The sequence below is a fragment of the Macrobrachium nipponense genome, chromosome 49 (genome assembly GCF_015104395.2).
Source record: "Macrobrachium nipponense isolate FS-2020 chromosome 49, ASM1510439v2, whole genome shotgun sequence".
NCBI classification, from domain to species: Eukaryota; Metazoa; Arthropoda; class Malacostraca; order Decapoda; family Palaemonidae; genus Macrobrachium; species Macrobrachium nipponense.
Window position 1 is genome coordinate 7,341,814 of NC_087224.1, and position 26,671 is coordinate 7,368,484.

General features: G+C 41.3%; 1 protein-coding gene across 3 annotated transcripts in view; it reads left to right on the plus strand.

Moving 5' to 3' along the window:
- The window catches only part of LOC135205298 (dnaJ homolog subfamily C member 13-like), a 683,293-nt gene that overhangs the window by 611,833 nt on the left and 44,789 nt on the right, over positions 1 to 26,671 (plus strand). For all 3 annotated transcript variants that reach the window (XM_064235698.1, XM_064235699.1, XM_064235700.1), the window contains one exon: positions 16,201 to 16,380. In XM_064235698.1, coding sequence (XP_064091768.1) covers positions 16,201 to 16,380 — 180 coding nt within the window. The remainder of the gene's footprint in view (positions 1 to 16,200; positions 16,381 to 26,671) is intronic.

Here is a 26,671-nt window from a genome sequence, read left to right on the forward strand (position 1 = left end):
TAATAAAGATGCTAATATTGATCCACAAAAATATTCTCTTCCCTAGAATCAGATAAGAGAGAGTCAACTTTATTAGAACAATATGACTCAGACTTGTTAAAAAATTAGCATCCTTCCTGAAAGAATTCAAACACTAAACCAACCATGACAGTTAATCTAGCTACTATATCCTTTTTCAGATCCTTGTTTGAAAAAGGTTTAGCAGCTAGCACTATTACTACTCATAAATCGGCTTTGAAGAAGATCTTTCAGTTAGGTTTTCAGATAGATCTGACTGAATCTTATTTCACGTCTATTCTAAAGCCTGTGCTAGACTTAGACCTTCTCAAAGGCCTACTGCAGTTTCATGGTTCTTAAATGATGTCCTCAAACTAGCTTCAGATACTGACAACTCGTCTTGTACATTCATAATGCTTCTTAGAAAGACATTATTCTTATTAAGCCTAGCTTCAGGAGCTAGAATTTCAGAACTGTCGGCTCTATCCATAGATGCGGGTCATGTGGAATTCCTCCCCTCAGGAGAAGTTCTGCTTGCTCCGGATCGTAGTTTTTTTGGCTAAAATGAGGATCCTCTTGCAAGGTGGGCCCCTTGGAAAGTCATCCCACTTCCGCAGACCCTTTCTCTTTGCCCAGTATCAACTTTAAGAGCCTTTCTATCTCGTAACATCCTCAAAGATCCTCAGGTTCTCTCTTCATGAGAGAAAAGGTGGTACTTTGTCAGTAAAAGGTATTAGACAACAAATCCATTTACTTCCATTAAACAAGCCAATCCTGATTCATTCCCCAAAAGCACATGACATCAGGGGAGTAAGCCACCTCAATTAATTACTTTCAACATGTGAACTTTGAGGATCTTAAAAAGTATACTGGATGGAAATCTCCCCGACAGTCTTTAAACGTCATTATCTAAAGTCCTTGGAATCTTTAAAATTTTCAGCAGTAGCAGCGGGTAAACATTGTTTTCTCCTGATACTGTATAGTAGTTGTAGTACAGATCCAGGTCTCCTTTCTTTCTACCTACCTCATCCACATGCCTCACCCTATCGCCATGCTACTCGGATATCCTAGCCTTAGCCGCTGAAATCATATTAGTGGATTGTCCCTTATTTTTTTTGCTAGGGACATCCACACTTTGTACTGATAATGTACTTCAGTGTACCTACCCTTATTTTTATGCTAGGGTAGGACACAATGTGTTTGTATATTTTGTAAATAAGTTATCTAAGTAAATCTATTTTGTTAAAATTACACTGCATTATATAATTTACTGTGTTTATTGTAATTTTAAGTACTTTACATTACTAACTTTCTTTTATGTTACTGTTTAGAATAAGTTAGACTTCAGTACTTACTTTATATGGCTGTAATTGATTTACTTATATTATACCCTCATTTTACAACTGCTTTTCATTTTGTCCTTCTTCCCATCTTGTCTGTTCTCTGGTACTCTTTCATAGGCCGACACGAGCTGAGCCCAGAAAAGGGATTTTTGACGAAGGAAAAATCTATTTCTGGGTGATTGGCTCGTGTCGCCCTATGAAACCCACCCTGTATTGTTTGCCCCCCCCTGCAGGACAAGATGTTTTTAGATTAAGGATGTCCGCTAGGGGCGCTGCTGTCCGTGGCGTCCTCTAGTAGTAGTAGTAGCGGACCGCATCGCCCGTTGGTATCAGCTCTCTCTTGTGGGGATTCTGATTGGAAGTTCTAATTGGTGAATGTCTCGTGGGTAGTGTTTCCCACTCGCCCCTATTGCCATACCGCACTTCTTTTTTAAGAGTGACGAGTCAGTTTTTACTGACATTTTCTTAATTTTGTTTTTCTCTGGTAATTTTAGATTAATTTTACCTAGAAAGAATGATATTTAAGGATCCGTCCATTTTAGGGCTACACGAGCCAATCACCCAGAAATAGTTTTTCCTTCGTCAAAATCCCTTTCTTATAATTACTTGAACATTATGGCCAATCAAAAATTCATGTAAGGGGTCCCAGAAATTCCCAAGAATTTTTGGAGTTGATAGTGTATAGCATTTAAAAAGTAATTCCAGTTTTTCATAATGAAAGAAAATCTCTGAATGAACGTTTCAGTGGGAGCATGATTATTTTGGTGTAAAGTGGGGTTGTATGCCTTAATAGATATTTGATATTTTTAGAACAAAATGGAAAGTTTTATTGTGAACATTTTTCTGTAATTTATTTCTGTAAAGCTTAGATGAATAAATTGACTTAATTTCAAATGTCCCCAGAGTTTTTAAATGAGTGCTCATCCAGTTAGTCTTGATGACATGATTCTCAGATTCTCAGTTGATTTCAGGAGAGAATACTGTCAAACCATATCCTACTTCATAGTGTTGTTAAGCACCTGTGAAACATTTAGAGTTGTAAAAGTTGAAGAACAATTTTTGTCATAAACCATTTCAACATTAGTGCTGTTGTAACTTGGGAGTTGATGCATACCTGACAGTAAATCCAACCATAAAATGTTCCTACAAGTCATGAAATACAGGTGAGCCTTTTCATTTGTGCAGTGGAAAGAGCTCTGTAATATTAAGAGACGATAACTCCCCCTTTATTAAAGGGACGTAATGTTGCCACACTTTAACGTAATTCTTGAATATTGGCACCTGTGTCAATGATCCAAAGATTTCACTCCTTTGAAGTATGAAGGTCAAAAAGTCTGCCTTTTGCTTTGCTTCAGGTCATCTGTCATTATCTCCTTTTAAGTTGCCCCTTTTAAGTTGTTCTTGTCGTCACTTTGCCCCTCCCTCTTTAACACATTACTTTGTCAAGTTTGGTAAACTAGTGTTGGAATTTTTTTTGTTGGGAGTTTGTTCATGTTAAGATTTCAAGTATATTCTTCCGTCCCTTATTTTATTTATAAAACTTTTGACTTTATGTTAAAGTGAACAGCTTGTCAGTCTTGTGAAACTCCATTTTTCCTGCCATGTAAGACACTTGTTTATAAGATGCACCTGCAATAAGCAAACCACATTTTCCCTGAACTTCATAGATCTCCCCTCAGTCAGGTTAGGCCTAAGACTGTAGGCTACTGGATATTCTCCTACTGAACAATTAAGGATAACTTCATGAATACTATATCCACGTAAGTTTACCAAGCATTGCTAGCTTATGGCACCATTTTTTTATACTGGCCACAGCTTCATTGTATAGCTATTATTGACATTACTGTTTTCTTGATATCAGCAAGGCTACCAGTGACACCATGTTTCATCAGAGTATAGTGTTAGTGGGTAGTTCTGAAGAATTCTGACAGGATTGCAAAACCTACGGCAGAAAATAGTTGTTTCTCTATTTGGTGGTTTATGTCCGTATACTTGCTGTTGTTTATACCAGCGTTTTGCATGAAATGTTAGTGGTCCGCTAACTTATGGGGGGAAAAAATATGTAAAAATGAAATTCATTATAGGTTCATAAGTTTTTAGTAAGTTTTCTGGTTGAAATGTCAAGAATCATCCATTTAGTTACTGAATGATGCTTCTCACCCAGGCATAGTAAACCTAGCCTAGTATGTACAGGCATCCTTTCTGATCCCACACTGTAACCTGGAAAACCATGTAACCCAGAACATCAGAAGAATGTATAAAAATGAGAAATAAAGTGATGAAAGCCTTAGCTGTAATCCTCTAGGTGTACTGTACAGTATTTAATTGCATTCTGATGTGTGCATCCAAAAACCTCCAAATTTTAACTTTTTACTGTACATTGTACTTGTATGTACTTTTACTGTTCTATCGCGGTGTAAGACAATGACGTAACATCGGAACATCCTCTGTAACCCAGAACAGATTTTTTTATGAATACATTTGAAAAGCAACATAAACTCTGACCGATGTAACCCAAGTCTGACGTAACCCGGGGACTGCGTGTATTATCTACCAAAATTAAAACATGCACATTAAGCATTACCTAGTGTAGTCTGCTGAATCTGTGACTCGCATGATAAACAGATATGAGGGCCCCAGAACCAGAAAGTCGTATATGCCACTTCCACGGATTTGGAGTTATGCATACTGGTAGATTTGACAACCTTTTCTCTGTGTATTTGAGGCATTTCTAGGCCATTCCACCATATTTTACATACGGTTCGAAAATTCCTAACGGGTGGGACCAGTCCGGGAATTATCGGCTTTTAGCTACAAGGAAAGGAAACCGTGACTTCCGAGCGGTGCTGGCAGCCCGCTCGGAACGCTTCATGAGGACCAGATTAGACGCATGATCCACTAGCGCTGATTAAGCCAATGAGAGCGCGCGTCAACTTTGCGGGTAGCGAATTCTAGGCCAATGAGCGTTTTTCCCCCATAATGGCGCAGGTTGGAATGCATCGACCCAATCACCGCAGCGCAGCTTTACAATACTCCCTCCCGCCAATGTTTACATCTCACTTCAGTGATCATAGGGGCGGAGATTTTAATTTAACGATTAATCCGGTTGGTTGTTGTGCCTTATTTTGTCTAAATTACTCTTTGATTTTGGAAGTACATTGATTGTCTGTCCTCTGGCTTGTGATAGTGAGCATTAGTGATGTCGTGCCAACATTTTTTTCATTATTAGATTCAGTAATAATAGTCGTAGTACTAGTAGTAGTAGTAGTAGTAGTAGTAGTAGTAGTGGATGAGGTGGTCACTAGCTGGTAGCGATGTTTGGAGCTAAACAGACTGCAATTTTCTGATTTCGAGTTAAGTTCCCCTTACACATTGCAGCTTCTATTAAAGGAGGGGGCCTAGGTGGCCCTATAGTAGTAGTAGTAGTAGTAAAAAAAAATTGATTATGCTTTAATATTCTTAGTTGTGTATTATGATGGTTAAAAACATCATAGTGGATTCAAGGTTATCATCGTCAACATCATTATTAAAAAACCATCATAATATTATTATTTCTATCATTATTATTATTATCATTATTATTATGACAATAGTATTACTATTCTATTATAGTATTTTCTTGTGATTGATTATAAGTATCGATGTATTATGATGATGAAAGGTTATCATCATCAGTGTCATTATTAGTACTAATATTATTGTACTATCATCATTATTATTATTCTATTATTTTATCATCATTATCATTATTATTATTATTATTATTCCCATTGTTATTATTATTACTATTATTATTATCATTATTATCATTAGCAATACTCGGTTTCTTATCACAAAAATGTATCGTCTTTTCGCCACTATTATTACTTATCAATATTATTATTAAATAGTATTATTATCATTATTATTACCATATTATTACTATTACTCTTATTAATATCATCATCATTATTACAACAATATGATAACACTTTATTATCGTTTAACACATTCAATTATGGTTTAAGTGCTTGTTATGACTCAAATATTAAAAAAAAATGTGAGTTTGGCAGACATTTTGAATGCTAGCGCGCAAGCGCACCCAACAATTTTTTTCAAATTTTCACAAAAAACTTATAAAGAGTATAGCTTTCATATGAAACTAAGTTTAAATCGATATCTTTCTTAGAAGCAGAGTAATGAATGATAAACTTTGAGGCCAATTTACTCATTTTTTAAAAAGTGGCATATACGACTCTCTGGTTCTGAGGCCCTCATATGTGATGAAGTCATGAAGACAAAATTTTTATGGTTGCATGATACATGAGATGAGATGGTACAGAAAAGTAAAAGGTAAGTGGGTAAACATAACCCCTAGGCCTACCCAAACCTAATCATCAGGGTATGAGACATTGGGTAATTTTTGGATGAATTTTTTGCGAAAAAAGGGACATATATGGCAGGATATACAGTATTTTGTGTAGTGACTTCACCACAAGTTCACACATTTAGTTATAAATTATCTTCAAAGTGTTGCTGCTGTTTATATTTGCTTGATTGCATCATGAAGTAGAGAATTAAGTTTTAGTCTTAAAATAATTACAAAATTCATGTTAATTGGAATCTTACTTGCTTCATCATTTGGGAAAATGCATTTCTAACATTTTCTTTATCGTCTAGTACAATATTTTAGATTTTTTAGCTAGTACGTATACAAAAATGCCAGAATAAGTTCTTCAAATACCATTTTTCAGTTTATATACAGTCAACCCCGCTCACGCATTCACGGATTTCTCTCTGGAACCTGTACCTCCCATTATTCATGGAAAATTCACCTATTCACGGTATTTTTTCATGAGAAATATCCACAAATTCCTGGTTTTTTAGAAATAAATTTTAACATAAAATGCACTTATTGTGATAAAACTATAAAAAAAAACACGTATAAACATTTAAGTGGGTTTTTCTTGAGTTTTACTTAACAAAATAGGCAGTTTTAAGAATTTTTATAGGGTTTTCAACTATTTGCAGGTTTAGCCATTCGTGGGGGGGGGTTCTTGTACCCAACCCCCAACCCCCCCTATGGAACATATACAGTGGCTCACTGTTTTTATGCATTTTACGTTTCCACGTTTCATTTTGTTGCAGATTTTTGTGGAACACATTATTCACTAATTTGTGAATTTTTTCATAGGGCAATATGTATTCACTAATTACCATAGTATTTTCATTTTATTTTCAACACTAAATATGGTTTTATGATAAATGATTTATATAGCAAAATATCTATAAAATGTTTATACAAATTAAATATATCTGTAATACAGAATTAATCGTAAACTTGTTGAGCTCATTCTGGGGCCCAACCCAGAATGATAGGTGGGCCCCAGGGGAATGAGCTTAAGTTTACTCTCTCTCTCTCTCTCTCTCTCTCTCTCTCTCTCTCTCTCTCTTCTCTCTCTCTCTCTCTCTTCAAGGATATTGTAAGAGTACATGCAGTTCCCAGTTATCAGCAGGGGTTCCGTTCTTGGCAGGGTGCTGAGAAGCAAAAACCACCATTAACTAAAACTCAGCGATTTATGGCACTTGTGGTGCCAAGTTTCAGTTAATGGCACCTCTGTTAGGTATGTTATGGCGCCATAACTCTATTATCTGCACCTGATGGTGCCGATAACTGAAACCTGGCCATTTATGGCACCAAACATCGCCAATGTTATGGCGATAGACAAGCGCCGTAAAACCAGATCGGCATTAACCCCTTCGGAACCGTGACGTTTCTACGACATCATGGGAGGTGCAGTGATGCTCCCCGTGACGTATATATATTACTATGTCATCATAACTCCATTGCACAACAAGAAAGTTCATAGTGTTGAGTTATGTCTACCATTGGTTTTTGCAGGCATGGGTAGGCTGTCCCAACACACACTAAGCTCCTCCTACTCTTTTTTTCAGCCAATCATGGACATTCTTGGCTATGATGTCACAGCCTCCTCTTCAGTCATGGTTGAGTTCAAACGATTTTTCATGATTTTCTTCGTTTTCTCCGATGATTTTCTTCATTTTATTTGCATTTTTACTGCGAAACCATGAGTGGGAGCAGCGATATCTCTTCTGAGGAATATGTTCCTTCTGAGGAAGAATGAGAGTGGTGACAAGCTCTCAAGTGATGAAATAAGTGAAATAAGTGGTAATGACGTGGAAGAATGAGAGGTGGAAGGTGGCTTTACATATGTTACCAACATATTCGAGGATCATCGTCCAACAATGTCGCCAGACTTACGTAACATTTTTTCATGGATAAATCGAGCACTTGGGGATGCGCTTTTCCTTATGCCTGGAGATGCTTACAATTTTTTTTGTTTTATGATAATGTGATGAAAACTATTTGTTCATAAGCTAATGAAAGAGCTGCATTATTTTTTCAAGCAAATCCCCAGAAAAAAGGGAAAATTCATGGGTTGATATGGCGAGAAGTAAAAGTAAATGTTATGTATATGTATAATATGTGTGTATGCACGTACAGTGGTCCCCCTGTATTCGCGGGGGATGCATACCAGACACCTCCCTCCCCCGTGAATAGTTAGAACCCGTGAATACTTGGAACCCCTATAAAAATGCTGAAAACAGCCTCTCTCTCTCTCTCCCCCCCCATTATTACTCTTTCTGTCTCAGAAATAATTTATAATTTCACTCTTGATGGTCAGATATATGATGTTGCCATTCAGTGGTCTCTCCCTCTCTCTCTCTCTTGTCTCTCTCTTCCTCCATCTCTCGTCTCCTCCTCTCTCCTCTCTCTCTCTCTCTCTCTCATTGGCTGTGGGTATATATTGTTAATGGTAAAATGTTTAAGATGACTTTGAAATGATGTTAATAATATAACCTCAAAGATTAATACAGTAGTAGGTTAGTAATTTTAGTTATATTAGAAGTAGGATGTTATTTAAGGTATACATTTGGTATCTGAACTTTCAAGATAGGCAGTTATAAGCATTTTTAGTGGTGGTTTTAACTATTCGCGGGTTTTAACTATTCATGTTTGTGTCTGGTACACATCCCCCGCGAATACGGGGGGAACACTGTATAAGCATTTTGTTCATGCCACTTACCTGACAGATATATATATAGCTGTATTTTCTGACGTCCGACAGAAATTTCAAAAACTCGCGGCACACGCAGTGGGCGGCCAGGTGGTAGTACCCATTCCCGCCGCTGGGAGGCGGATATCAGGAACCATTCCCATTTTCTATTCATATTTTTTTCTGTCGCCGGTCAGTAAACATCTGTTTACAGACCTCTGCTCAGGATTTTTTGGAAATTGACTCGCTTTTAAGTATCTGATTGATTTTGTTGGTATTGAATTGGATTGTTTGAATTGGCATGCGCGATAGTGGACCGTTTTTTGATTTTGGATTGACTTTTCTCTATAAGATATGTCTGGATCAAGTGGTGTGAGTTTCAGAGTGTGTGTGAGGGCTGATTGTAAGGTTGAGGGCTACCGAAAGCATCGGTAGACCCCACAGTATGTATGAGTTTGTAGGGGCTTAATTGTTTGATTGATCATCGGTGCAAGGAAGTGAGAAATTGACTGATGATGAATGGAGAGCATATGAGTCCTATCGCCTTAAATTGGAGCGCGATAGGATCAGGAGGTCTTCCTCAAGGAGTGGTTCTTCCAAAGGTAAGACTAACGTGTCCTGCACTAACACCTGTAGTGTTTACAACCCCTAAACCTGTGTTGCCTTCGGGCTCTGATTCTGTGTCGGGAGGAGCGGATGCTCTCTCTATGATTTTGGAGTCCCTTCGCACTCTGGAGACCAAAGTGAAAGCCTTAGAAACTGGCTCGGTGCAAAGTGTGTGATCGTGCCCCCAGTGTTGTGGAGGGGGCGTCAGATCGGCCCCATAATGCCTCTAGGCCTAGACCTCTATCACTCCCAAGACCCAGGGAGGAGGTATGTCGAAAGCCGCAAGAGGGTTACGGGGGCTTCCCACCGATCTGGCGTCCCTTCGGCAGACCATGTAGCAAAGACCCAGGCTGCCAAGGACCGTGCACGAGCACGCGTCATGAAGGAGTGCTTCTCGTCCTCCGAAGCGTCCTCCCGCGCAAGGGTGGAGCGCTCGGAGAGACTCTCGTCCGTTAAAGAGGACGTTTCTTGCGGAGGACGCTTCACGTCTCTTTCGCCGCTTTCGTCGGAAGACGCTTATGATGTCTTTCCGCCTCAGAAGAGAGGTAGGATCTCCTCCGATGAGGACGCTAGGTTGCGCGCACAGGCGCGTATACCTGAGAAACAGGTAGCTGTTCCTTTGAGAAGGAAGGAGGCGTCCCCTCGCCCCTCGTCTTCTCACAGGACCAGTCCTGCTTCCTCTGCTCATTCTTCTCCAACGAAGAACATTCTTTGTCCCTTCAGGACCAGCTATCCTCGCTTATGGCTCAGAGGACTCGCCCAGCAGCAGTCGAGCCTAAGCGGAGGAAGGACCTTAGACTGCCTGTCAAGAGGACTAAGCAGTCTCCGTCTCCTTCTCCTCCTGCGTCTCGTTCGCCGATCGCTTCTCCTTCAGCGATTCGCCGATCTCGTTCGTCTTATAGAAGGACGTTACGACAGGACGCTTTTGAAGACGAAGAGGCTTTGGTTACCGGGGTGGGTACGAGGACGCTCGGCAGGACGTTCGGCAAGACGCTTGTCAGGACGCTCGTCAGGACGCTTGGCAGGACGCTAGGCAGGACGTTCGTCAGGACGCTTGGCAGGACGCTAGGCAGGACGTTCGTCAGGACGCTCGCCAGGACGCTACAGGACGCTCGCAGGACGCTCTCCAGGACGCTAGACAGGACGCTTGGCAGGAAGCTCGCCAGGACGTTCAGGCCTCCTTTCAAGACGCTTTCGGGGATTCTGAACAAGAAGTCTTACCCCCAGACGCTTTTTTACGCGCTCAGGCACGTATGCCAGCGAAGAGAGGTAAAGACGCTTCTCGGGCAGGTGAGACTGCCGCGGAAGGCGCGGAAGACGCTCGTCCGCCTCAGGACGCTCTTCCATCAGCGAGCAGTAAGCGTCAGAAAGAAAGACAGCCGTAATAAGGCTGCATCTTGCAAGGATAGGGGTCCTTTGATCTTGCTAAGACCCCCCAATAGGACGCCTTCTCCTGACAGACGTTCTCCTCTTCCGTTAGAAGAAGGAGAACTAGGTAGTTCGGCTGAATCGGGTGAAGAGGAACTGCTACAGCCCCTTCTATCTCGGACTACAAAGTCCTAGTTAGACTCTTTGCGGTCTTCTTTTGAGGACAAATTTCAGCCCGCAGCTCCTAAGTCTCCTCCTTCACAGTTTTCTTCATCGAAAAACGGGGAAAATCCCGGAGTTCGTAGAGATGAAGACTTCTCTATCGACGAAACGTGCTTTCAAGAAGCTCCAGGATTGGATGATAAGAAGGAGAGACCAAGGCAAGACGACCTTCGCCTTGCCCCTCCTACTAACTTAGTGGTAAGGAGGCATTTGGTATAGGACCAAGGACCGAAGTGGGAGTTCGTATCCCTTCTTCGGCTCAAGGATATTTCTCCGAACCTTGTAGACTTACAGAGGAGGTCGCTTTTACCCTCTGCCAAGGTAACTTGGACCGCGTCGGAGACTGACCATCATTTGAAAGGTCTGCTCAGGACGCTGGAAGTCTTCAACTTCCTTGATTGGTGTTTGGGAGTTCTGATTTGCAAGCGAGAAGCCCAGAATCTCTTAGTCCTGGGGGAGCTGTCCAGCGTGTTAGCATGTATGGACAACGCCGTCAGGGATGGTTCGGAAGAGCTCGTATCTCACTTTGGAACAGCTTTGTTAAAAAAGAGAGCTTTGCTGTGCAACTTCACAGCTCGTTCAGTGACGCCAGCTCAGAAAGCGGACTTGTTGTTTTCGCCTCTTTCGAACCATCTCTTCCCCCAGACTTTGGTAAAGGACCTGACGAACAGCTTACAAGAGAAGGCTACTCAGGATCTTTTGGCCCAGTCTACAAGACGGTCGGCCGGACCTTCAACCTCTTCGGCTGCAGTTCGTCCGCCGAAGAAAGTAAAGCCCTTTCGTGGGGGCTCCCCCCTCGAGAGCAGCTCCTCGAGGGAGAGGGTTTTCACGAGGAAGAGCTTCTTTTAAAGCCAAAGCCTTCCAAGTGAAAGCATGTCCTTCAGACACCAGTCGGAGCCAGACTGAAGTATTTTGCTGGGAGGCGTGGAGAGAGAGAGACACGGACTCTTGGTCCCTCAAGATCTGGAGCAGGGGTACAAGATCCCCTTTTTAGATCTTCCTCCTCTTTCTACGACTCCCAGAGACCTTTCTCCATCCTACCAAGGAGAAAAAGAAGAAAGTCTTGTTCGATCTCCTTCAGCAGATGATCGACAAAAGAGCGGTGGAACAAGTCGCGGACCTGGGTCTCCAGGTTTCTACATCAGAATCTTCCTAGTACCAAAGCAGTCGTCAGGTTGGCGTCCAGTTCTAGATGTAAGCAGCTCAATCTTTTCGTGGAAAAGATCAATTCACGATGGAGACGCCTCATTCTGTTCTGGGAGCGTTGACCGACCGGGCGACTGGATGGTATCCTTGGACTTGCAGGACGCGTACTTCCACATCCCGATCCACCCTCTTTCAAGAAAATATCTAAGATTGTCTTGAACAACAAAGTTTTGGCAGTTCAGAGCGATGTGCTTCGGACTGACCACGGCTCCGATGGTGTTCACAGTAGTGATGAAGAACGTAGCGAGGTGGCTACACTCTTCGGGAATAAGAGTTTCCCTATACCTCGACGACTGGCTGATCAGAGCGTCGTCGAGAGAGAAGTGTCTGAAGGACTTGCAGTTCACTTTAGCCTTAGCGAAGTCCCTGGGACTTCTGGTCAACCTCGAAAAGTCGCATCTGACCCCAACACAGTCCATCGTGTATCTGGGGATTCAGATGGATTCAGTGGCTTTTCGAGCGTTTCCGTCCCAGGAACGTCAGCGGCTAGGCTTAGAAAAGATCTCAGCCTTTCTAAGGAAGAGATACTTGCTCGGCGAGGGAATGGATGAGTCTGCTGGGGACCATTTCCTCCGCTGGAAAGGTTTGTTTTCCTTGGGAAGACTGCACATCAGGCCTCTCCAATTCTTCTTGGCAGACGAGTGGAAGGCAAAGACGATCTCGATGCAGTTTGAGGATAATCGTTCCGATCAAGAACCACCTAAGATGTGGTTGGACCTCAGGAAGCTGCAAGAGGTGTGGTCCCTAAGTCTTTTGAGCCCGACCTAGTGTTGTTTTCAGACGCTTCCATCACAGGATGGGGAGCAACACTAGGGGGGAAGGAAGTGTCAGGCTCCTGGAAGAAGGGGAACAGGTAGCCTGGCATATAAATGTAAAAGAACTGGCAGCAGTATTTCTGTCCCTGCAGTTTTCTTCGAGAAGAGTTTGGGAGAAACAAGATTGTTCAGATAAACTAGGACAATACCACAGCACTCGCTTATTTAAAAAACCAGGGAGGTACACACTCCAGAGCGTTGTACTCCCTAGCGAGAGAGATTCTGCTGTGGGCAAAAAGGAAAGAGGTGACGATCCTGACGAGATTCATTGCAGGTGTGCAAAACGTCAGGGCAGACCTTCTCAGTCGTCGGGACCAAGTCCTTCCGACGGAATGGACCTTGCACGAGAGCGTTTGTCGAGACCTGTGGACGCTGTGGGGACGTCCACTGGTCGACTTATTCGCAACGTCAAGGAACAAGAGACTTCCTCTTTACTGCTCCCCGGTCCTGGATCCAGAGGCAAGTCGCGGTGGACGCGTTGCTTTGGAATTGGACGGGCCTGGACCTATATGCCTTCACACCATTCAAGATTCTGGGGAAGTCATGAGGAAGTTTGCGGCCTCGGAAGGGACAAGGCTAACCCTGATCGCTCCGATGTGGCCAGCAAAGAATGGTTTCACAGAGGTCATGTCTTTCCTTGTAGACTTTCCAAGAGGACTATTGCCCTGGAGGAAAGGATCTACTCAAACAGCCTCACTTCGAAAGGTTTCACCAAAAAACCTCTCCGCTCTGAGTCTGACTGCGTTAAACAGACTATCGAAAAGTTGGCCAGAGCGAGAGGTTTTTCGAAGGCAGCTGCGAGAGCAATCGCACATGCGAGACGTGCTTCCACAAGAGCTGTTTACCAGTCGAAGTGGGCTTCCTTCAGGGCATGGTGTAAAAAGGAGGGAGTTTCCTCTTCCTCGACCTCTGTGAACCAGATAGCTGATTTTCTGCTATTTCTCAGAAAATGGGCAGAAAAATTAGCGGTCCCTACCATCAAGGGATATAAAAGCATGTTGTCAGCGGTTCTTAGGCACAGAGGCCTAAGACCTGTCTGACAACAAGGATATTCATGACCTTTTGAAGTCTTTCGAGACCTCGAAGGTTCCTCAAATGAGACCCCCTTCATGGAATCTGGATGTAGTCCTGAAATTCCTTATGTCGAACACTTTCGAACCGCTTCAAGACAGCGTCTCTTCGGAATCTGACAAAGAAGGCTCTTTTCCTAACTTCTCTTGCGACGGCTAAGAGAGTTAGTGAATTCAAGCGTTTAGCAAGTTAATGGGCTTCAAAGGGGACAATGCTGTCTGCTCGTTGAACCCATCTTTCTTGGCGAAGAATGAAAATCCTTCGAACCCTTGGCCGAAGACTTTTGAGATCAAAGGTATGTCAAGTCTGGTGGGCCAAGAACCAGAGAGATCCTTTGCCCGGTAAGGGCTCTCAAGTTCTACGTGCATGAACTAAAGAGGTTAGAGGTCCCTCAGGTAACTCTGGTGCTCTGTGAAGAGGCCAGAGTTTACCTTTATCGAAGAATGCAGTGGTCTTTCTTTCTAAGGGACACCATTCGGGAGGCTCATTCATCTTTCCAGAAGACTGATTTGAGCCTCTTCCGAGTAAAAGCGCACGAAGTACGAGCCGTCGCTACCTCTCTTGCCTTCCAAAAGAACATGTCAATCAAGGACATCCTCGATTGTACCTTTTGGAGGAGCAACTCCGTCTTCGCCTCACATTACCTAAGGGATGTGAGAACGATCTATGACGATTGTAATGCACTGGGGCCATACGTTTCTGCGGACACAGTATTGGGGTCCGGAAGTAGCTCTTTCCCTATTCCTTAGTTTAGGTTAAGTTAGGTTGTTGTGTTTTTAGTTGTTGGTGAGTCTTATGTGAAGATCTCCCATCCGTTAGCTAGTTTTAAGGGGTTTGTGTATAGTTGGTCAGGTGGTGGTCAGTTGCTCGTTGCCTCATTTGTATGGCCTCGATGATCTTGTCACGCTGAGGTCTCGCACCCGTTGACAGATCATCCAGAGCGCACCAGCACTACAGGTCTCCACCTGGCTGGCAACTCTGTAATTAAGCAAAAGCAGCCTTACGTGACAGTAATCACATAGTCTACTTTGCAAACAGGTAAGGAACAAGATGTATATCATCTACTTAATTTAGTTTCCCAAAAAATCCTATTCTGTCTTTCCCCACCATCCGAAGGTGTGATTCAGCTATATATATATCTGTCAGGTAGTGGCATGAACAAAATGTTATTGTTATTATACAATTAAGTTTGTTCATACTTACCTGGCAGATATATATAATTAAAGTGCCCGCCCTCCTCCCCTCAGGAGACAGTGGCATTAATAAAAATATGAATAGAAAATGGGAATGGTTCCTGATATCCGCCTCCCAGCGGCGGGAATGGGTACTACCACCTGGCCGCCCACTGCGTGTGCCGCGAGTTTTTGAAATTTCTTTCTGTCGGACGTCAGAAAATACAGCTATATATATATCTGCCAGGTAAGTATGAACAAACTTAATTGTATAATAACAATAACATTTTTGAGAGGGAATTTTTGCTTTTCTTCAGTATTTTATGGAATTTATTCCCATTTAAGAATTGGGGGCCACTGATACACATTATTCATGGAAAATTCACCTATTCGCGGTATTTTTCACAGAGAAATAGTCACTAATTACTGTATTTTCATGCCTGAATGTACTTTTTATGATAAAAGTATTAAAATACTTGGGTATAATAATTTTTATTTATTTATTTATTTATTTTTTTTTTTGCACTATCAAAATAGCCAGTATTAAGCATTTTTAAAGGGATTTTAAGTATTCGGAGATTTTAGCTATACAGGGAGGGGGGGTGGTTGTGGTACACATCCCCCACAAATACCGGGGACCAACTGTATTTGCAAATACAATTCACATTGATTATTAAAGAAACCTCATATAGGACTTCTTTTGTTATCTCTGATAATTTATATTGCTTTTACCATAAACATCTTACATTTTACATTGTCGACAATTATTTTACACTTCTTCAATTATTTTTTTTTTTTTTTACCCTAAACAGTACATGAATCAAGAAACTGTGCTTATATACATGAGTAATGAAAACCAATACTACAGTGATAGTTTATTAATGTTTGCCAGTACTTTGCATGATATGAACAATGCTACTTAGTCTGTTAATTTATAAGCAAAGTATTTATGTTCTACCCAGTCTGTTACCTTCGTCTAGTTCTTCCTTTTGAGTCTTTATTGACACACATTTTTTAGAATAATTATACTTCTTAGTTATCTTTCATTTGAGGAATATATTTTTCATGCAGTGTAATAATGTATATACTACATTATAATACTTTGCATGTATTAATTATATTGCCAAATTATGAGATCTTTCCTAACAGAGCAGATTTCATTTCAATAATTTGACAAGGGGACACAAATTTTCTGCAAGGTCAAAGACAGTGAAGAAGAGCATGTAGATTGGGGAGAAGTTTTACTGTTTAAGTTATAATTTAATTAAATTATATTTTTTTATTCTATGATAGTTTCTAGCTATTCTTGAACAGCATTCGTAATTATTCCTTATTTCCGCAGACTTTACTTCGTGTGTGCCTTGTTGGTGTGGAATGTGTCTCGGCACTGGCAGTCGACCAAATTCTTCAGATGAATCTTCTTCAGGCTGGAGTCATTTGGCACCTCTTGCTCTTTCTTTTTGCTTACGATTTCACTCTAGACGAAGGTGGAGTCAGCAAATCTGAGGACTCAAACCAACAGGTAATATATGACATTAAGATGATGGATACCTTTGTTGCTTCAAGGTTTGCAAGTTCCAGTAAGTAAACTTGTTATATACCATTACAGTCGACCCCTACCTATTTGCAGTTTCAAATTCATGGATTTCTCTATTGAACATACATGCACATTTGTGGAAAATTCACCTGCTTGTGGTATTTTTCATTGAGAAATGTTCACTAATTAACTGTATTTTTATGGTTAAATGTGCTTTTTATGGTAAAACTTCGAAAATATTCAGGTATAAGCATTTTTAGTTTTTTATTTTGTGTTTGAAGTATCAAAATAGGTAGTTATAAGCCTTTTTAAAGGAGTTAAAGTATTTGCAGATTGTAGTTATTTACGGGGCTGTACTACCAGTTCCCCACGAATACCAGTGTCGACTGTATAGAAATATTTGTGTATCTTGATGTTTTAGTATGAAAGTTTAAGGAGTGCATAGGTGTAAAAATATTTATTGTGGACTTTACTAATAATTTAAGTTTTTGTAATTTGAGATGTTAGTATATGTAGGTGAGGTGGTTAGTATACTTAGGTAACCAGCAAAATTTTTTTTTTTTTTTTGTAACATACCATGCCCGAAATTGTAGGTCAAAGTTAAGTATATCTTAGTTTTACCAGACCACTGAGCTGATTAACAGCTCTCCTAGGGCTGGCCCGAAGGATTAAATATTTTTTGTGTGGTTACAAACCAATCGGTTACCTAGCAATGGGACCTACAGCTTATTGTGGTATCCAAACCACATTATATCGAGGAATGAATTTCTAATCACCAGAAATAAATTCCTTTGATTCCTCATTGGCAGAATGGGTAATCGAACTCGTGACTACCTAATCGGTAGGCAACCATGTAACCCATTTGTCACTTGAGAAATTATTGTAGGTTCATTGTAGTGCAATAAGTGTAATAACAAAAGTCCATAAAACAGGTATCTTAAGGCTTTAAGTATCAGTGGACCCCACATTTTCATGCTTCATTTTATCACAGATTTTTGTGGAACATATTTTTCACTTTTATGTGGGAACTTTCACCAATTTGCGAATATTTCTATGGAATGTATCTAAAATTATCACGGTGAATTTTTTTATTATTATTGAATTAGGGAGTGAACTGTTAAAATAGGCAGTTATAAGCATTTTAGTTCAAGGGGTACAAGGCCATTTGGCAGTTCTAAGCTTTTTTAGAAGGGATTTTGCTTTTTCACGGATTTTGCATTTCCGCAGTGGGTTCTGGAACCTATCTCCACGAAAAAGTGGGGAAGCACTGTATTAAGTATTGTATGTAGGTAGTATAAGAATCAATAAATACTGTTGTACTTGAGTCAAAGGTAAGACAAGAAAGGTTTTTTAATTTATTGTTCAATTACCTTTTTGCTTTTGGATGCCAAGCAAAATATTCACTGTCAATGTTATGATCAGATACGGAAGTGAGGAAGATGACCATCCACATTTGAACCAGGAACAACAGTGTACACAATGTAGGAATAGGAAGGAAGTGTTTATTCTAATGACCAACTAAAGGTGATGAAGGTTATTGTTAGTGTTACTATGTTATTGGCATGAGCACTCTGACTCTTTTAGTAATCAAGTGATTAAAAGGTACATCTCAAAATCATTAAGGGGAGTGTCAACGCCGTAAGGCTCCATTATAAAGTACGTAAGTGCTTATAGCCACCCCATGATTAAATTCTTACCACTTATTTATTCTTCAACTAATAATGAAATTTTTCAAAGCAAAAAAGTTAGAAATTTGACTTCCAAGTTCTGTTTTTTTTTTTAAATACTGGCGTCACTTTTTGAAAGTAATATGCCCCCCAAAAAAAGTTAACCCAAAAATCAGTTTGCAAATCAAGATATATAGTTATATTACACTGTAAAAGTTTCATCGAATTTGGTTGAGTCTTCTTGGAGTTTTCAGAATTTATGTTGTAAAAAACTAAGATTTGAGAAAATGGCAAAAGAAAAAATTATGCTTATTTTGTAATAACTATGAAACCATAATAGTTAGAAGATTGAGTTTTGCACTGAAACTATTTTGTCATGTATGAAATATGGCCTGAAATTTACAATATAATCAAATGCTCTCTCGTATTTATATATTAGCTAAAATTTTCATTTAAGGAGAGTGCCAACATCATAAGACCCCATTCTATAAATTAATGACGTTATACTTGATGACTGAAGGATATTTCCTTCTAATTTTTACCTCTGATTCTACAAATAATTCTGAATAAACAGAAGTCTTATTTAATTCTTCTTTGAGATCAAATCATGTACAGTTTTGAAAATAAAAGTAACTTCTCAGGAAACAGCAGAAGAGCAAAGTTTATTGGACTCAAAAATGAGAACATAAAAAATATTTAGATATGAAGGTTCAGTTATCCCTATACTAAGCTGTTTTCTCTATGAATGAAATTTACAATATAATTAAATGAATAGAACTGTGCTCTCTTTTGATTTATATATAAACTACAATTTGCATTTACAGAGAGCGCCGACATCATAAGGCTCCATTATATGAAGGAAGTAAATGATTTTCTGCCAAATGATTGAAGGTTATTTCATTCTGATTTTTACCACTGATCCTACAAATAATACTGAATAAATGCAAGTCTTTTTTTCATTCACAGTACTGTAACAGCAATGAACAAAATTGTCCATAAACCAATCTAAACATTCTTTTATACCAATAACGTTTTTAGTTATGTTTATTTACATATAAAACTGTAAAAAAATCTGTTTTGTTCATGAAACTTACCTGACAGATATATATATAGCTGTATTCTCTGAAGTCCGACAGAATTTCAAAATTCGCGGCACACGCAGTGGGCGGCCAGGTGGTAGTACCCATTCCCGCCGCTGGGAGGCGGATATCAGGAACCATTCCCATTTTCTATTCATATTTTTTCTGTCGCCGGTCGGTAAACAACTGTTTACAGACCTCCGCCTAGGATTTTGAAACTTCATTAGCCGCTTAAGTATCCTAATTATTCTTTCGATTATTGACTTGGATTTGTGGCTAGCATACGCTATCATAAGTTAAATTTTTTCATTGCATATGATGTCTGAAGCTAGTTAGCCTAGTTTCAGACTTTGTTGTCTGCATGGGGTAAGGTGAGGCTACCGAACTTTCGGTAGACACTCGCTTAGTATATATGACGTTTACATGTTTTCTTTGCATAAAGATCAATGTAATTGTGTAATGTGTGACTGATTACGGAAGAAGTAGGATTCATGTACGCATTTTAGGCGTGTTAGAATCAGGAGTTTTCCTCCACAGTAAACAGAAGTTAGAAATAATGAAACTTCTTACCTCCTGTAGGATTTATTTTGCCTAACCCTGTGGTATGGCTTACGGGCCTAGAAGAAAGTAATCTTAGACAAAAGTGCTCGCTCTCCAATCAGTGTTGTGAAGTGTAGTGCCCCTTGTGTTGTGGAGGGGGCGTCAGATCGGCCCCATAATGCCTCTAGGCCTGGACCTCTGTCGGACTCCCAGGACTCAGGGAGAGGGCATGTCGAAAGCCGCAAGAGGGTTACGGGGGCTCCCCACACCCGATCTGGCGTCCCTTCGGCAGGACCTGTTGACGCTTCCCAGGCTGCTAAAGATCGTGCACGTGCACGAATCTTGAAGGATTGCTTCTCGTCCTCCGAGGCGTCCTCCCCGCGCAAGGGTTGGAGCACTCGGAAGGACTCGCGCCCTCTAAGAAGCTTTAGAGAAGAAGGACGGCTTCACGTCCTCTACTCTCTCGTCCAGAGGGAAACGTCAGATCGGCCCCATAACGCCTCTATGGCCTAGACCTCTGTCGGAACTCCAGGAAAACCAGGGAGAGGGCATGTCAAAGCCCGAAGGAGGGTTACGGGTTTTTTTCACGCTGATCTGCTTCCTTTCGGCAGGTCCTGTTGTCGTTCCCAGGCTGCCGAAGATCGAGCACATGCACGAATCTTGAAGGTTTGCTTCTCGTCCTCCGAGGCGTCCTCCCACACAGGGGTTGGAGCTCTCGAAGGACTCGCGCCCTTCTTTAGAACTTTAGAGAAGAGGACGCTTCACGTCCTCTCTCTCGTCACGAGAGGATGAAAGAGTCCTGTGACCCTGTCAGGGCTCTCAATTTTATTTACATAAACGAAGGAAGTAAGAGGTCCTTCGGGTAATTTATGGTGCTCAGGAAGAGACCACATCTACCCTTTTCGAAGAATGCACTGGCTCTTTTCCTAGGGACATTATTAAGGGAGGCTCATTCATCTTGCCAGAAGAGTGATTTGCCGCCTCCTGCGAGTGAACGCTCATTTATACATTATTAAGGAGGCTCATTCATCTTGCCAGAAGAGTGATTTGAGCCTCCTGCGAGTGAACGCTCATGAAGTTAGAGCTGTTTCAACCTCGCTAGCATTCCAAGAGAATATGGTAATCAAGGGACAATTCTTGATTCCACCTTTTGGAGGAAGCAACTCAGTATTCGTCTCCTCTCCCTCATGGCGCTCGTATATGTTTATGTAATGTTCGCTTTACTTCGAAAAAAAGGATGTTGTTCAAGCTGATAAGTTTGAAAACGTACCCGGCAAGCTGCTTTTGCACAGTCAAACAACTTTCTGTCTCTGGTTCGGCATAAGAAGGGCAATTTAGGACGTGAGGAAGGCTTTTGGAGGTGCTCCCGACGTCCTACAAGTAAGAGACTTCTCTAGACGCTCGGCAAGCACCTTGCGAGGGTGTCTTTCGGACGCTCGGTCGTTCCTTTGCTGAGTGTGTTCTGGAGATGTTCTTTTGCATTACTTAGACGCAAGTTGTCGCACAGGCGGGCCACTGTCTTGTAAGAGGTATGAAGGTCTTTAAGGCCCGTCTTGAAGACGAAAGCCGTACGTCTTCCTTTAGTGTTCACACTTCTTTCAGGAGCAGCGGCGGCTCTCCATGGAGACTCGCATGAGGACGTCCCTTGAAAATATTCAACGTCCTACGCAAAACGCCGGTACGTCATAACATTGAGAGGTTGGCAAGGTCGCTCGCCAGGACGCCTCTTGGCGGGCCTTGCATGCATCAGGGCGCTCAACGAGATCCTCTCTGAATGTCGTTCAGAACACTTGGTGTTCTCTGCACAGACACGCTCGCAGCTAAGCAGGACGTTTTTTGAGGACGCTAAGCAGACGCTCAGCAGGACCTCATGAGGACGCTCGGCAGGACGCTTATGAGGACGCTCGGCAGGCTTATGAGGCTTTTGTGGACATTCGCCAGGACGCTTCAGTGGAAGCTCGGCAGGACGCTTTGCGAGAGAAAAAGACTTGTAGACGGCGTCTTATTGCTGTTCAGGACGTTTCTTGGGACGCTTGAACGCTTTCTAAACGCTCTCGTCAAGAGGAGGTTTTTCAGGATCTCCCTCCACCAGGACATTCCTTTACAGAAATTTTGTTTTCAAAAGGATTCGGAGTTAGCGGAGAGACATACCCAAATTTTTTCTTCGATCCCTCCTGCCTCTTCATCGATTTTTCTCTGAGAATCGGGAAGATTATATACTCGGTGATTCCTGGGTTGACTTTCGGTCATGTTAAAGGGTTTTCCCCTATTAGCAAAGTGCTAATTGTTTTGTCTAGTAAGGACGTTTTCCCCATTGTCAAGATACTTAACGTTTTGTCTTTTAAGTGGGGGACCCCTCATAAATGGGGTAGTTCTCATTGACATAGATTAACGTTTTTATCGTTTAAGCGGATAAACTCTCATTAACAAATTTCGGAAGAGCTCTCATTCATTTTCAGAGGCTCATCCGGGGAGTAAGAAAAAGACTTGTAGACTAGATCCAGGAAGTCTTATGTCCAATATCATAAGAACATTGAACGGTCCTTTTCGATCCTCGGTTCTCACTTATTGATGATCTCTATTCGAATATTACTCCCTTCTCTTGGCAAAGAGTCAAGGAGTTCTTTTAAAAAGTCTCATTCATTAGAACTGGGGACAGTCGTTTTCCTTTCTTTCTCTCTCGTCGAGGAAAGATGTAGTAGAGAATTCGATGTTCAAATTACTACAATTCTTACGTAGTTTATCTTTGCGTCATTTTGCTAACGCATGGGTCAAGTCATATACGCATATCGTATTTACCTCTACGGATAGAAGCCGAAAGAACTGTTGTTCTAATGTATTTAATTGCCACCCCCTTCAACCTTCCAAGAGTTTTCGGAAGTAAGAACAACTCTTAAGGTATTGTTACGACAACACCAACTCAGCTTCGGTATTTAGCGAATTCTGTTTCGTTTAAATATGCCTGCTTGAGAGTTTCCGTTTGCTCGACAATATCATACCTATTCCTTCGTAAAGGGAGTAGCTGGCAACTCAGGCAGATAGTGCGAAGACGATGAATGAACAAGGCTGCTGTTACTGTGATCTACGCAGTACCGGCTAGCTCTGTGACATGCGCGGTTGGTTACGTCTCTCTCCCCTGCGGGAATGGCTGACTAGCCGTCTCTCTGCCCTACAATCATGGATTTTAGCCTCGGGTTGAGGAAATTCTAGTTAATCATGAATGAGCATGCCTTCCGTTTACTTAGAAAATTTCAACAAGATATCTCTTATACCTGTTCGGTGCGGTTTTACTGCACTGTAACAGAATTCTATACGAGTCTACCGCGGCATAGCACTATAATAATGCTCTCCTGCTTATGCAAAGCGCAGCCTTATTTAGGGAAGGAAGCAGGCTGAGTGAGGGAATGGATGAGTTTGCTGGGGACCATTTCCTCGCTGGAGAAGCTTGTTTTCCCTGAATAAACAGCAATTCAGACCTCTACAGTTTTTCCTCACGGAGAAATTGGAATAACATCAAAGATCTAGTAATAATTCTAATTTTCTCTCAACGGCTTGAGGATCACCTCAGGTGATAGCGAGAGGGTACCAGACATCCGAACAGAGGAACAGATGTCCGGGCACATTGTCTGAAAGAATTGGAAGCCAATTTGGTCGGCTCTCCAGTTCCTCGAAGAGTGAGTTTTGATCGAGTGGTCCAAATCATCACGGATAATTTCTCAGCTCTCTCATAGCTCAAGAAGAGAGAGTTGGTTATGGGCTTCGGCACGGAACAAACGTAACGATCCTCAAGAGGTTCGTTAAACTAGTGCACGTCCGTGCGGGTCTTCTCGATCGAAGGCAGCAACTACTGACGTCTGAGTAATCCTCACTTAGAAAGTATGTCGTAAGTTGAGGAGAGACTGAGGGCGTCCCTTTCGTTAAGTTTTCGTAATATTGAAGACGAAGGAGCTTCCTCTTAAGTTGTTCCCTTATTCAGGATCCTAGAGGATTAGCATTAGTCGCCACCATGTTGGCCTTTAAGAGGTTGGATTCACAGAGGTCATGTAATTCAGAGAGAATTGTCCAAAGACCCTTCCCGAGAGAATCGGTGTAATCTAACATCGTCACTTAGTGAAGTATCTAATATCTCTCCTCTCTGAGTCTGAAGGCGTTCAGACTATCGAGAAGCGATAAGATCTTCAAGATTAATGGCAGTCTCTTGGCCAAGGCAAAGCAGTGCTGCCTATTTTTCAAGTGTTCAATCGGAGGGGGCCATTTCTGGAGATAGTGAGGGAAATGACTGTTCCTCCACCTCGACCTCTGTGAATTTCTGTATGGTTCTATCTTTCCGTCGAAGTATGATAAGCTAGAAGTCCTAACTATTGTAGAAATATGCAAATATGTTGTTGACGGTCTCTAGGCTCAGAGATTCGGTTCTGTCAGACAACAAAGCTTCACGATCTTTGAGGTCTGTGGAGATTTTGAAATTCTCTGGATTTTCAAAATCTGATGCCAAGAGCATTTCGAACCTATCCTTTCTGCGAACTTAATACACATGACCAGAAAGGCTAACATTCTAACCGCTCTAGCCACAAAAAGGCAAAGAGGGTTAGTGAGGTTTTAGCCATCATCAAGAGGGGTTTTGGCTTTAAAGGACATAATGCGGTCTGTCCTCTAAGCCTTCCGTTCTTGGTAAGAACGAAAACCTGTCTAACCCTTGACCCGAAGGCTTGGAGACCAAGGGTATGGCACAAATTATTGGGCAAGGCATTAGAGAGTCCTGTGCCCTGTCGGGTCTCTCAAGTTTTATCTTGATAAAACTATAGAAAGTCGAGGTCAATGGACAATCTGCGGTGTTCCGTAAAAAGACCAGACTGGTTCATGTCCAAGAACACCCTGGGATTATAGTCAAGGAGTTCTTTTAAGAAAGTCTCATTCATTATGTCTGCATAAAGATTTGAGATTTTTTCTTAATAGAATGCTCAAGAGGTGAGGGCGCGGCCTCGAAGCATTTCAACAGAGCATGACACTCAGTAACATCCTGAGTGCCACGCTTTAGCGGAGCAACTCTGTGTTCGCTTCACACTCCCGCCCACGGGATGTGAAGACGACATTTGAGGATCTGTAAGTCGCTAGGACCATACATATCCGTAGATATATTTTTGGGGGCAGGAAGCAACACGAATCCTATCCTATAGAAAAGGGATAGGTTGTGCTTTTAACTTTGAAGGGTTGGTCGCTTGAGGCGCGTTCCTTTTCTTTAGCCTAGAAGTTATGGAACTAACTTTGATAGGTTAGGTCAGGTGGTGGTTTTAGCTTCGTTGCCCTCAGAAGTATGGTCATATGGTCTAGTCACATTGTGGTCACGCCCCCGTTGAGGAGATCATCTAGAGCGCACCAGCATTACAGGTCTCTACCTCGCTGGCAACTCTAGTAAAGCAGAAGCAGACTTTGGTGACAGTAATCACGAAGTCGGCTATGCTAACAGGTGAGGAACCAAGATGTTTATCATCTACTTAATTTAGTTTCCTAAAAATCCTATTCTGTCTCTTCCCACCATCCGAAGGTGGGATTCAGCTATATATATATCTGTCAGGTAAGTTTCATGAACAAAATGTTGTTATAATACAATTAAGTTTGTTCATACTTACCTGGCAGATATATATAATTAAAGTGCCCACCCACCTCCCCTCAGGAGACGTGCACTGATAAAATATGAATAGAAAATGGGAATGGTTCCTGATATCCGCCTCCCAGCGGCGGGAATGGGTACTACCACCTGGCCGCCCACTGCGTGTGCCGCGAATTTTGAAATTCTGTCGGACTTCAGAGAATACAGCTATATATATATCTGCCAGGTAAGTATGAACAAACTTAATTGTATTATAACAATAACATATTTACGTATAAAACTGTCAAAAATATCCGTACTCACTTGGACACATCCTGAATTATTGATACAGATGTCTTTTTACAGTTCATTTTACAATTTGTGGTTCACAGTGTCTTATAAGCGATGAACAAAATTGTCAATAAACCAATCTAAAGTTATTTTTAGCATTTTTGCTTCATGATATGTTTATTTAAACATAAAACAGGTGGAAACTGTTGATAACTAAAATTCGATAATCCCGGTAAATTCAGCCTCTTAAAGGAAGAAGTGAAAATGATATAATTGCATTTGTAAAAATGAAAACTCATACAGCAGTGTTTGCCGTTTGCCAAACATAAATATGCATGTCGCATGGCTTTAGTCTTATCTGCAGGAACAGAAATTGGAGGTATTCTTCTTTTAACGTATTCACTTATTCTAAAAGCCAACAGGAGCGTTTCAGGTTATATTAGGGACCGTCCATAAAGCCATTGCAAAGTTTCCTTGAAGATTTCATAAGAATAATCACAAAGTCCTTAAAATGACTTTCATGAGGCCCTCTCAAAAGATAACTACTATTTACCTCTCCTTTGAATAATTGTAATTTGGAATCCTGGTTAAAGTTCATTCATTTGTCCTATGGTTAAAGTAACAAGGTTACATCATTACATTTAACTGCATCACGTTAAGTTTTCTGTAAAAGATAAGTACGTATTTAGATGGCTTTGTCTGTCGGCCTGCACTTTTTCTGTCCACCCTCAAACCTTAAAAGCTACGTAGGCTAGAGGGCTGCAAATTTTTTGAATGTTGATCATCCACCCTCCAGTCATCAAACATACCAAATTGCAACCCTCTGGCCTCCTCAGTAGTTTTTTATTTTTATTTTATTTAAGGTTAAAGTTGGCCATGATTGTGCATCTGGCACCACTATAGGTGCCAATAGTGGTGCCAACAACACAGACCACTACGGGGCTGCAGCTTAGAGTTTCATGGGACTTGGTTTAGAGTTTTATGGGCTGTGTCTGAGAGTTTCATACAGCATTATACACTGTACAGAAAACTTGATTGTACCAAATAAACTTTGGCACGTTTCTTACTTGTTATTGAGAGTAACTTTTATACCTAGGATTTGGTTAGCA